Source organism: Oncorhynchus nerka, unplaced genomic scaffold (genome assembly GCF_034236695.1).
Source record: "Oncorhynchus nerka isolate Pitt River unplaced genomic scaffold, Oner_Uvic_2.0 unplaced_scaffold_1804, whole genome shotgun sequence".
NCBI classification, from domain to species: Eukaryota; Metazoa; Chordata; class Actinopteri; order Salmoniformes; family Salmonidae; genus Oncorhynchus; species Oncorhynchus nerka.
In genome coordinates, this window is record NW_027039520.1 from 22,501 (window position 1) to 35,206 (window position 12,706).

At 51.0% G+C, this 12,706-nt stretch overlaps 1 protein-coding gene across 1 annotated transcript in view; it reads right to left on the reverse strand.

Moving 5' to 3' along the window:
• Positions 1 to 12,501, reverse strand: part of LOC135567782 (ELKS/Rab6-interacting/CAST family member 1-like) — a gene marked incomplete at its 5' end in the record, with an annotated part of 16,131 nt that extends 3,630 nt beyond the window's left edge. The window contains 2 exons of the mRNA XM_065015004.1: positions 8,919 to 9,059; positions 12,364 to 12,501. Coding sequence (XP_064871076.1) covers positions 8,919 to 9,059; positions 12,364 to 12,501 — 279 coding nt within the window. The remainder of the gene's footprint in view (positions 1 to 8,918; positions 9,060 to 12,363) is intronic.
• Between the last annotated feature and the right edge of the window lie 205 nt (positions 12,502 to 12,706).

Below are 12,706 nucleotides of genomic sequence, written 5' to 3' on the forward strand. Positions count from 1 at the left end.
CCACTGCCAGCTAGCCTACTTCAGCAGTACTGTATAATTTTAATCATTTTAGTCAATAAGATTCTTGCTACGTAAGCTTAACTTTCTGAACATTCGAGACGTGTAGTCCACTTGTCATTCAATCTCCTTTGCATTAGCGTAGCCTCTTCTGTAGCCTATGTGTCTGTCTATCCCTGTTCTCTCCTCTCTGCACAGACCATACAAACGCTCCACACCGCGTGGCCGCGGCCACCCTAATCTGGTGGTCCCAGCGCGCACGACCCACGTGGAGTTCCAGGTCTCCGGTAGCCTCTGGAACTGCCGATCTGCGGCCAACAAGGCAGAGTTCATCTCAGCCTATGCCTCCCTCCAGTCCCTCGACTTCTTGGCACTGACGGAAACATGGATCACCACAGATAACACTGCTACTCCTACTGCTCTCTTTTCGTCCGCCCACGTGTTCTCGCACACCCCGAGAGCTTCTGGTCAGCGGGGTGGTGGCACCGGGATCCTCATCTCTCCCAAGTGGTCATTCTCTCTTTCTCCCCTTACCCATCTGTCTATCGCCTCCTTTGAATTCCATGCTGTCACAGTTACCAGCCCTTTCAAGCTTAACATCCTTATCATTTATCGCCCTCCAGGTTCCCTCGGAGAGTTCATCAATGAGCTTGATGCCTTGATAAGCTCCTTTCCTGAGGACGGCTCACCTCTCACAGTTCTGGGCGACTTTAACCTCCCCACGTCTACCTTTGACTCATTCCTCTCTGCCTCCTTCTTTCCACTCCTCTCCTCTTTTGACCTCACCCTCTCACCTTCCCCCTACTCACAAGGCAGGCAATACGCTCGACCTCATCTTTACTAGATGCTGTTCTTCCACTAACCTCACTGCAACTCCCCTCCAAGTCTCCGACCACTACCTTGTATCCTTTTCCTCTCGCTCTCATCCAACACTTCCCACACTGCCCCTACTCGGATGGTATCGCGCCGTCCCAACCTTCGCTCTCTATCCCCCGCTACTCTCTCCTCTTCCATCCTATCATCTCTTCCCTCTGCTCAAACCTTCTCCAACCTATCTCCTGATTCTGCCTCCTCAACCCTCCTCTCCTCCCTTTCTGCATCCTTTGACTCTCTATGTCCCCTATCCTCCAGGCCGGCTCGGTCCTCCCCTCCTGCTCCGTGGCTCGACGACTCATTGCGAGCTCACAGAACAGGGCTCCGGGCAGCCGAGCGGAAATGGAGGAAAACTCGCCTCCCTGCGGACCTGGCATCCTTTCACTCCCTCCTCTCTACATTTTCCTCTTCTGTCTCTGCTGCTAAAGCCACTTTCTACCACTCTAAATTCCAAGCATCTGCCTCTAACCCTAGGAAGCTCTTTGCCACCTTCTCCTCCCTCCTGAATCCTCCTCCCCTCCCCCCCTCCTCCCTCTCTGCAGATGACTTCGTCAACCATTTTGAAAAGAAGGTCGACGACATCCGATCCTCGTTTGCTAAGTCAAACGACACCGCTGGTTCTGCTCACACTGCCCTACCCTGTGCTCTGACCTCTTTCTCCCCTCTCTCTCCAGATGAAATCTCGCGTCTTGTGACGGCCGGCCGCTCAACAACCTGCCCGCTTGACCCTATCCCCTCCTCTCTTCTCCAGACCATTTCCGGAGACCTTCTCCCTTACCTCACCTCGCTCATCAACTCATCCCTGACCGCTGGCTATGTCCCTTCCGTCTTCAAGAGAGCGAGAGTTGCACCCCTTCTGAAAAAACCTACACTCAATCCCTCCGATGTCAACAACTACAGACCAGTATCCCTTCTTTCTTTTCTCTCCAAAACTCTTGAACGTGCCGTCCTTGGCCAGCTCTCCCGCTATCTCTCTCAGAATGACCTTCTTGATCCAAATCAGTCAGGTTTCAAGACTAGTCATTCAACTGAGACTGCTCTTCTCTGTATCACGGAGGCGCTCCGCACTGCTAAAGCTAACTCTCTCTCCTCTGCTCTCATCCTTCTAGACCTATCGGCTGCCTTCGATACTGTGAACCATCAGATCCTCCTCTCCACCCTCTCCGAGTTGGGCATCTCCGGCGCGGCCCACGCTTGGATTGCGTCCTACCTGACAGGTCGCTCCTACCAGGTGGCGTGGCGAGAATCTGTCTCCTCACCACGCGCTCTCACCACTGGCGTCCCCAGGGCTCTGTTCTAGGCCCTCTCCTATTCTCGCTATACACCAAGTCACTTGGCTCTGTCATAACCTCACATGGTCTCTCCTATCATTGCTATGCAGACGACACACAATTAATCTTCTCCTTTCCCCCTTCTGATGACCAGGTGGCGAATCGCATCTCTGCATGTCTGGCAGACATATCAGTGTGGATGACGGATCACCACCTCAAGCTGAACCTCGGCAAGACGGAGCTGCTCTTCCTCCCGGCGAAGGACTGCCCGTTCCATGATCTCGCCATCACGGTTGACAACTCCATTGTGTCCTCCTCCCAGAGCGCTAAGAACCTTGGCGTGATCCTGGACAACACCCTGTCGTTCTCAACTAACATCAAGGCGGTGGCCCGTTCCTGTAGGTTCATGCTCTACAACATCCGCAGAGTACGACCCTGCCTCACACAGGAAGCGGCGCAGGTCCTAATCCAGGCACTTGTCATCTCCCGTCTGGATTACTGCAACTCGCTGTTGGCTGGGCTCCCTGCCTGTGCCATTAAACCCCTACAACTCATCCAGAACGCCGCAGCCCGTCTGGTGTTCAACCTTCCCAAGTTCTCTCACGTCACCCCGCTCCTCCGCTCTCTCCACTGGCTTCCAGTTGAAGCTCGCATCCGCTACAAGACCATGGTGCTTGCCTACGGAGCTGTGAGGGGAACGGCACCTCAGTACCTCCAGGCTCTGATCAGGCCCTACACCCAAACAAGGGCACTGCGTTCATCCACCTCTGGCCTGCTCGCCTCCCTACCACTGAGGAAGTACAGTTCCCGCGCAGCCCAGTCAAAACTGTTCGCTGCTCTGGCCCCCCCAATGGTGGAACAAACTCCCTCACGACGCCAGGACAGCGGAGTCAATCACCACCTTCCGGAGACACCTGAAACCCCACCTCTTTAAGGAATACCTAGGATAGGATAAAGTAATCCTTCTCACCCCCCCCCCTTAAAAGATTTAGATGCACTATTGTAAAGTGGCTGTTCCACTGGATGTCTTAAGGTGAACGCACCAATTTGTAAGTCGCTCTGGATAAGAGCGTCTGCTAAATGACTTAAATGTAAATGTAAATGTTGTCCAGTCTTTATGCTTTGCAGAGGAGAGGGAGAACAGAGGGACTCAGAGAAGGAGAGACGCTTGTGAAAGTTCATTGATGCTAACACGCCACGTATTGTAAGGCAGTCTGGGAGACAAGCATTTAGGTCACTGGGGTGGATTACATTATGAATCAGAATCATACATATATGACTACATGCCTTCAGAGGAGCTTAAACATTTATCCACAAACAGATTCAGACCAACGAGCCCACAGATACAGTTGAAGTCGGAAGTTTACATACACCTTAGCCAAATATATTTAAACTCAGTTTTTACCATTTCTGACATTTAACCCTATTAAAATTCCCTGACTTAGGTCAGTTCGGATCACCACTTTATTTTAAGAATGTGAAATGTCAGAATAATAGTAGGAGAGAATGATTGATTTCAGCTTATATTTCTATCATTTTGCCATGATGTCAAGCAAAGAGGTACTGAGTTTGAAGGTAGGCCTTGAAATACATCCACAGGTACACCTCCAATTGACTCAAATGATGTCAACTAGCTGTTTAAAGGCACAGTCAATTTAGTGTATGTAAACTTCTGACCCACTGGAATTGTGATACAGTGAATTATAAGTGAAATAATCTGTCTGTAAACAATTGTTGGAAAAATGACTTGTGTCAGGCACAAAGTAGATGTCCTAACCGACTTGCCAAAACTATAGTTAGTTAACAAGAAATTTGTGGAGTGGTTTAAAAAATGAGTTTTAATGACTTCAACCAAAGCGTATGTACCCTTCCGACTTCAACTGTACATACACCTGGTTGAGAAGAAGAGAAGAGAGTGATGGGGTGGTTTAAAGAGATATGAAGTGGGTGAGAGGGGTGAGGGGCAGAGCTCAGCTGGGAGAGGACTCGATGGAGAGAGGTGAGAAATGGTTGTAAGAAAGACAAACTGGAGGCTATAGTATGTTGGTAGCTGGATGTTATAGTATGTTGGTAGCTGGATGTTATAGTGTGTTGGTACAGCTGGATGTTATAGTATGTTGGTAGCTGGATGTTATAGTATGTTGGTAGCTGGATGTTATAGTATGTTGGTAGCTGGATGTTATAGTGTGTTGGTAGCTGGATGTTATAGTATGTTGGTACAGCTGGATGTTATAGTATGTTGGTAGCTGGATGTTATAGTGTGTTGGTACAGCTGGATGTTATAGTATGTTGGTAGCTGGATGTTATAGTGTGTTGGTACAGCTGGATGTTATAGTGTGTTGTATAGCTGGATGTTATAGTATGTTGGTAGCTGGATGTTATAGTATGTTGGTAGCTGGATGTTATAGTATGTTGGTACAGCTGGATGTTATAGTATGTTGGTACAGCTGGATGTTATAGTATGTTGGTACAGCTGGATGTTATAGTATGTTGGTACAGCTGGATGTTATAGTATGTTGGTAGCTGGATGTTATAGTGTGTTGATACAGCTGGATGTTATAGTGTGTTGGTAGCTGGATGTTATAGTATGTTGGTAGCTGGATGTTATAGTGTGTTGGTAGCTGGATGTTATAGTGTGTTGGTAGCTGGATGTTATAGTGTGTTGGTAGCTGGATGTTATAGTGTGTTGGTAGCTGGATGTTATAGTATGTTGGTACAGCTGGATGTTATAGTATGTTGGTACAGCTGGATGTTATAGTATGTTGGTAGCTGGATGTTATAGTGTGTTGGTAGAAGGATGTTATAGTGTGTTGGTAGCTGGATGTTATAGTATGTTGGTAGCTGGATGTTATAGTATGTTGGTACAGCTGGATGTTATAGTGTGTTGGTAGCTGGATGTTATAGTATGTTGGTAGCTGGATGTTATAGTATGTTGGTACAGCTGGATGTTATAGTATGTTGGTACAGCTGGATGTTATAGTATGTTGGTAGCTGGATGTTATAGTATGTTGGTACAGCTGGATGTTATAGTATGTTGGTACAGCTGGATGTTATAGTATGTTGGTAGCTGGATGTTATAGTGTGTTGATACAGCTGGATGTTATAGTGTGTTGGTAGCTGGATGTTATAGTATGTTGGTAGCTGGATGTTATAGTGTGTTGGTAGCTGGATGTTATAGTGTGTTGGTAGCTGGATGTTATAGTGTGTTGGTAGCTGGATGTTATAGTGTGTTGGTAGCTGGATGTTATAGTATGTTGGTACAGCTGGATGTTATAGTATGTTGGTACAGCTGGATGTTATAGTGTGTTGGTAGCTAGATGTTATAGTGTGTTGGTAGCTGGATGTTATAGTGTGTTGGTACAGCTGGATGTTATAGTGTGTTGGTACAGCTGGATGTTATAGTATGTTGGTAGCTGGATGTTATAGTGTGTTGGTAGCTGGATGTTATAGTGTGTTGGTACAGCTGGATGTTATAGTATGTTGGTAGCTGGATGTTATAGTATGTTGGTACAGCTGGATGTTATAGTATGTTGGTAGCTGGATGTTATAGTATGTTGGTACAGCTGGATGTTATAGTGTGTTGGTAGCTGGATGTTATAGTGTGTTGATACAGCTGGATGTTATAGTGTGTTGGTAGCTGGATGTTATAGTGTGTTGGTAGCTGGATGTTATAGTATGTTGGTAGCTGGATGTTATAGTATGTTGGTAGCTGGATGTTATAGTGTGTTGGTAGCTGGATGTTATAGTGTGTTGGTAGCTGGATGTTATAGTGTGTTGGTAGCTGGATGTTATAGTGTGTTGGTAGCTGGATGTTATAGTGTGTTGGTAGCTGGATGTTATAGTGTGTTGGTACAGCTGGATGTTATAGTGTGTTGGTACAGCTGGATGTTATAGTATGTTGGTAGCTGGATGTTATAGTGTGTTGGTACAGCTGGATGTTATAGTATGTTGGTAGCTGGATGTTATAGTATGTTGGTAGAGCTGGAGAAGGGAAGTGGCTTGGTGGTTGGGTGTTATAGTATGTTGGTACAGCTGGAGAAGGGAAGTGGCTTGGTGGTTGGGTGTTATAGTGTGTTGGTACAGCTGGAGAAGGGAAGTGGCTTGGTGGTTGGGTGTTATAGTATGTTGGTACAGCTGGAGAAGGGAAGTGGCTTGGTGGTTGGGTGTTATAGTATGTTGGTACAGCTGGAGAAGGGAAGTGGCTTGGTGGTTGGGTGTTATAGTGTGTTGGTACAGCTGGAGAAGGGAAGTGGCTTGGTGGTTGGGTGTTATAGTATGTTGGTACAGCTGGAGAAGGGAAGTGGCTTGGTGGTTGGGTGTTATAGTATGTTGGTACAGCTGGAGAAGGGAAGTGGCTTGGTGGTTGGGTATTGTCAGACAGACAGACAGACAGACAGACAGACAGACAGACAGACAGACAACAGACAGACAGACAGACAGACAGACAGACAGACAGACAGACAGACAGACAGACAGACAGACAGACAGACAGACAGACAGACAGACAGACAGACAGACAGACAGACAGACAGACAGACAGACAGACAGACAGACAGACAGACAGACAGACAGACAGCCTAGAGGAATACCGAGGCTCACACAGTATAGGAATAACAGGAACAACAAACCTATTCTGCCATTATGTAGTAGAACATATGACAGGATGTTTACATCTCTCCTGTGTGTGTACCTGCACGTGTCCAAGTGACAAACATCTGTACTGAATGTCCATTTCAATGTTGGGCCTGTTTTCTGTGGGGTCGTCTAAGAGAGGCGGGGGGGGCCCAAGAGAGAAAGAGAACACTTTGAGGTAGGCTATCAACAGAGGAACCCTTTATCTAGTTGTCACACACCACACACACACCACACACACACACACACACACACACACACACACACACACACGCAAATGCAATGCCTGTGTTCTGTGGAGACCTCACCCCACCCCTGAGTCAAGTCCCAGGTCCATCCCCTCCTCCTTTTATCATTCTGTCCGTTCATTCAGAGTGTCTCTGAGACAAACAGCAGACTGAGAACATCAGCAGTGGTCCATGGCTGACTGACTGGCTGACAGCTCCTGGTCTTTCCTCAGACTAATGCCTTGTCTCTGCCAGACAGTCACATAGGCCCATGGTTTAATATTCTCCTCTGCTCCGTCTGCCTGCCACTCTCAGGACAGGGCAGTAGCCAGTCAATCAATAGGCAGAGAGAGAGTCAATTGCTGATGTTTGTGAGGGACTGTCTGTCTGTCATTCAAGGAGTCTGTGACTCATCCTATCTAATGCTCTGTGGACTATTTCTCAAGAAAAATGACTGGCTGGAATTGAAGGTGACCTTGCCGGTCAGGCAGCTTGAGTGGGGTCATCGTGGGGTCAGAATATGGTCTTGGTTCGATGATTGTATGGTCATTGTGTTATCCCTGTGTGGTCAACGTAGCTCACCTCTCGGTCAGACAGGACTCCCTGCAGTAGACTGAGTGTGGTGTCTGTCTGGTCATTGTAGCTCACCTCTCAGACAGGACTCCTGTCTGCAGTACAGGACTCCCTGCAGTAGACTGAGTGTGGTGTCTGTCTGGTCATTGTAGCTCACCTCTCGGTCAGACAGGACTCCCTGCAGTAGACTGAGTGTGGTGTCTGTCTGGTCATTGTAGCTCACCTCTCGGTCAGACAGGACTCCCTGCAGTAGACTGAGTGTGGTGTCTGTCTGGTCATTGTAGCTGACCTCTCGGTCAGACAGGACTCCCTGCAGTAGACTGAGTGTGGTGTCTGTCTGGTCATTGTAGCTCACCTCTCGGTCAGACAGGTCTCCCTGCAGTAGACTGAGTGTGGTGTCTGTCTGGTCATTGTAGCTCACCTCTCGGTCAGACAGGACTCCCTGCAGTAGACTGAGTGTGGTGTCTGTCTGGTCATTGTAGCTCACCTCTCGGTCAGACAGGACTCCCCTGCAGTAGACTGAGTGTGGTGTCTGTCTGGTCATTGTAGCTCACCTCTCGGTCAGACAGGACTCCCTGCAGTAGACTGAGTGTGGTGTCTGTCTGGTCATTGTAGCTCACCTCTCGGTCAGACAGGTCTCCCTGCAGTAGACTGAGTGTGGTGTCTGTCTGGTCAACGTAGCTCACCTCTCGGTCAGACAGGACTCCTGCAGTAGACTGAGTGTGGTGTCTGTCTGGTCATTGTAGCTCACCTCTCGGTCAGACAGGTCTCCCTGCAGTAGACTGAGTGTGGTGTCTGTCTGGTCATTGTAGCTCACCTCTCGGTCAGACAGGACTCCCTGCAGTAGACTGAGTGTGGTGTCTGTCTGGTCATTGTAGCTCACCTATTGGTCAGACAGGACTCCCTGCAGTAGACTGAGTGTGGTGTCTGTCTGGTCATTGTAGCTCACCTCTCGGTCAGACAGGACTCCCTGCAGTAGACTGACTGTGGTGTCTGTCTGGTCATTGTAGCTCACCTCTCGGTCAGACAGGACTCCCTGCAGTAGACTGAGTGTGGTGTCTGTCTGGTCATTGTAGCTCACCTCTCGGTCAGACAGGACTCCCTGCAGTAGACTGAGTGTGGTGTCTGTCTGGTCATTGTAGCTCACCTCTCGGTCAGACAGGACTCCCTGCAGTAGACTGAGTGTGGTGTCTGTCTGGTCATTGTAGCTCACCTCTCGGTCAGACAGGACTCCCTGCAGTAGACTGAGTGTGGTGCCTGTCTGGTCATTGTAGCTCACCTCTCGGTCAGACAGGACTCCCTGCAGTAGACTGAGTGTGGTGTCTGTCTGGTCATTGTAGCTCACCTCTCGGTCAGACAGGTCTCCCTGCAGTAGACTGAGTTTCTCTCTGAGCTCCTTCAGTTCTTTCTTGTTGGACTCGATGTCTTCTGTCTTCTCTCTGTCGTCTCTGTCTCTCTGCTCCTTCAGACGCTCAATGATACGCTCCTACACAGAGGGTCAGAGGGTTAATTCACACATGGGGACAGTCACACATACTCACCTGTAGATGAATGGGTAGTTAGAGGTCAGGGCCTCCCGTGGCGCGGTGGTTTAAGACACTGCATCACAGTGATAGCTCTGCTACTAGAGACCCTGGGTTAGAGTCCAGGCTCTGTTGCAACCGGCCGCGACCGGGAGACCCATGGGGCGGCGCACAATTGGCCCAGCGTCGTCCGGGTTAGGGGAGGGTTTGGCCCAGCGTCGACCGGGTTAGGGGAGGGTTTAGCCCAGCGTCGACCGGGTTAGGGGAGGGTTTAGCCCAGCGTCGACCGGGTTAGGGGAGGGTTTAGCCCAGCGTCGACCGGGTTAGGGGAGGGTTTAGCCCAGCGTCGACCGGGTTAGGGAGGGTTTAGCCCAGCGTCGACCGGGTTAGGGGAGGGTTTAGCCCAGCGTCGACCGGGTTAGGGAGGGTTTAGCCCAGCGTTGTCCGGGTTAGGGGAGGAGTTTAGCCCAGCGTCGACCGGGTTAGGGGAGGGTTTAGCCCAGCGTCGACCGGGTTAGGGGAGGGTTTAGCCCAGCGTCGACCGGGTTAGGGAGGTTTAGCCCAGCGTCGACCGGGTTAGGGGAGGTTTAGCCCAGCGTCGACCGGGTTAGGGGAGGTTTAGCCCAGCGTCGACCGGGTTAGGGGAGGTTTGGCCCAGCGTCGACCGGATTAGGGAGGGTTTAGCCCAGCGTTGTCTGGGTTAGGGAGGTTTAGCCCAGCGTTGTCTGGGTTAGGGGAGGGTTTAGCCCAGCGTCGACCGGGTTAGGGGAGGGTTTGGCCCAGCGTCGGCCGGGTTAGGGAGGAGTTTAGCCCAGCGTCGACCGGGTTAGGGGAGGGTTTAGCCCAGCGTCGTCCGGGTTAGGGAGGGTTTAGCCCAGCGTCGACCGGGTTAGGGAGGTTTGGCCCAGCGTCGTCCGGGTTAGGGAGGTTTGGCCCAGCGTCGTCCGGGTTAGGGAGGTTTAGCCCAGCGTTGACCGGGTTAGGGAGGGTTTGGCCCAGCATCGTCCGGGTTAGGGAGGGTTTAGCCCAGCGTCGACCGGGTTAGGGAGGGTTTGGCCAGCGTCGACCGGGTTAGGGAGCGTTTAGCCCAGCGTCATCCGGGTTAGGGGAGGGTTTGGCCCAGCGTCGACCAGGTTAGGGGAGGGTTTAGCCCAGCGTCGTCCGGGTTAGGGAGGTTTGGCCCAGCGTCGACCGGGTTAGGGGAGGTTTAGCCCAGCGTCGTCCGGGTTAGGGGAGAGTTTAGCCCAGCATCGTCCGGGTTAGGGAGGTTTAGCCCAGCGTTGTCCGGGTTAGGGAGGTTTAGCCCAGCGTCATCCGGGTTAGGGGAGGGTTTAGCCCAGCGTCGACCGGGTTAGGGGAGGGTTTTTCCCAGCGTCGCCCGGGTTAGGGGAGGGTTTAGCCCAGCGTTGTCCGGGTTAGGGGAGGGTTTAGCCCAGCGTCATCCGGGTTAGGGGAGGGTTTAGCCCAGCGTCGACCGGGTTAGGGGAGGGTTTAGCCCAGCGTCGTCCGGGTTAGGGGAGGGTTTAGCCCAGCGTCATCCGGGTTAGGGGAGGGTTTAGCCCAGCGCTGTCCGAGTTAGGGGAGGGTTTAGCCCAGCGTTGTCTGGGTTAGGGGAGGGTTTAGCCCAGCGTTGTCTGGGTTAGGGGAGGGTTTAGCCCAGCGTTGTCTGGGTTAGGGGAGGGTTTAGCCCAGCGTTGTCTGGGTTAGGGGAGGGTTTAGCCCAGCGTTGTCTGGGTTAGGGGAGGGTTTGGCTGACCGAGATGTTCTTGTCCCATCGGACACTAGGTGGGCCGCCCTGCCTAAGAGTTCATCTTCTATTGGTTTCTATTGACAACAGGGTCTGAATGTTGTTTTGAGGGCCATTACAACTGGCCTGGAAAATAATCTAGTGGAAATTACTATAATTGAATGGCTATTATTACATCATATTAAATAATAACCACTTTAGGTTTAATAATAAGTATGTTTTTCCTCATTCATCGCCTCACACACAGTCCATCAAAGTTTAACAGGCGCTTGAACTTACTACACCGACTAAATCACAAGCTCAGTAACATTTAATAGTGCAGCTCACACTCCTTATATCACAACTAGAACAGTGTCTGACAGAGTGTTCAACCTTCACAGCCAATCAGAACAACACACACCACGTACTGGAAGACCAACGGTTGGCTCTGTTCATCTCACACCTGTGTGTTTGTGTGTCAACCTCAACCTCGCTCTGCATCGCAGCAAGGCCTTTAACACAACATTGTGTTTTCAGAAACTGTGAATTCACTTAGAACTCCTCTATTAACACACTCTGAAATGAATCAGGTCTAATTCTGGTGCATTCAGCTAGAGGCACTCAGAGGTGAACACCCTACCATTATAATATGAGAGAGAGGGAGAGAGAGGGGGAGACAAAGGGGGGTGAGAGAGAGGGGGGTGAGAGGGAGAAAGAGAGAGAGAGGAGAAGGAAAGAGAGGAGAGGGAAAGAGAGGAGAGGGAGGGAGGGAGGGAGATGGAGAAAGTAGAGAGAAAGGGGAGGGGGAGAGAGAGAAAAGGGGGAGGGAGATGGAGAAAGTAGAGAGAAAGGGAAGGGGGAGAGAGAGAAAAGGGGGAGGGAGATGGAGAAAGTAGAGAGAGAGAGAGATCGAAATTCGAAAGAAAGATATTGTGCTTTGCTTGCCTTGGAGCAGTTTCACAACCTGGCCGGCCAAAACTCACACACCAAGCACCATCCTGACACACCGAGCACCATCCTGACACACCGAGCACCATCCTGACACACCGAGCACCATCCTGACACACAGAGCACCATCCTGACACACTGAGCACCATCCTGACACACTGAGCACCATCCTGACACACCGAGCACCATCCTGACACACCGAGCACCATCCTGACACACCGAGCACCATCCTGACACACCAAGCACCATCCTGACACACCGAGCACCATCCTGACACACCGAGCACCATCCTGACACACAAGCACCATCCTGACACACCGAGCACCATCCTGACACACCGAGCATCATTGGCCTTTCCCGCCCAAACCCTCCCTACCTGGACAGCCTATCCCGGCCAAACCCTCCCTAACCTGGACGAAGCTGGGCCAATTGTGCGCCACCCTATGGGACTCCCAATCACGGACGGTTGTGATACAGCCCGGGAGATCAAACCAGTGTCTGTAGTGACGCCTCTAACACTGAGATGCAGTGCCTTAGACCGCTGTGCCACTCGGGAGCCCCAAAGCTCATGTGTGTGTTTCTATAACATATACCTTCTCAGCCAGTGCTTCCTCCAGTGTGGTGAGAGCTGTGTCAGTGTTGGAGGTGTCTGTCTGGAGAGACCTGACTCTGTCCTTCAGACTACTCATCTGTTTCTCCTTGTCTCTCAGCTGCTCCTGTAGATTCTCAATCTGAAGAGAGGGAGAGAGAGGAAAGGAGGGAGGAAGGGAAGGAGGAGGGGGGGTGAAGGGAGGGGGGAGGCAAACGGGAGGGAGGGAAGGAAGGAGGGGAGGAAGGAGAGAGAGGGAGGGAGGGGGAATGGATGAGGGAGAGAGAGAGAGAGAGGGAAGGGAAGGGAGGGGGAACGGATGAGGGACGGAGAGGGAGCATTGTGAG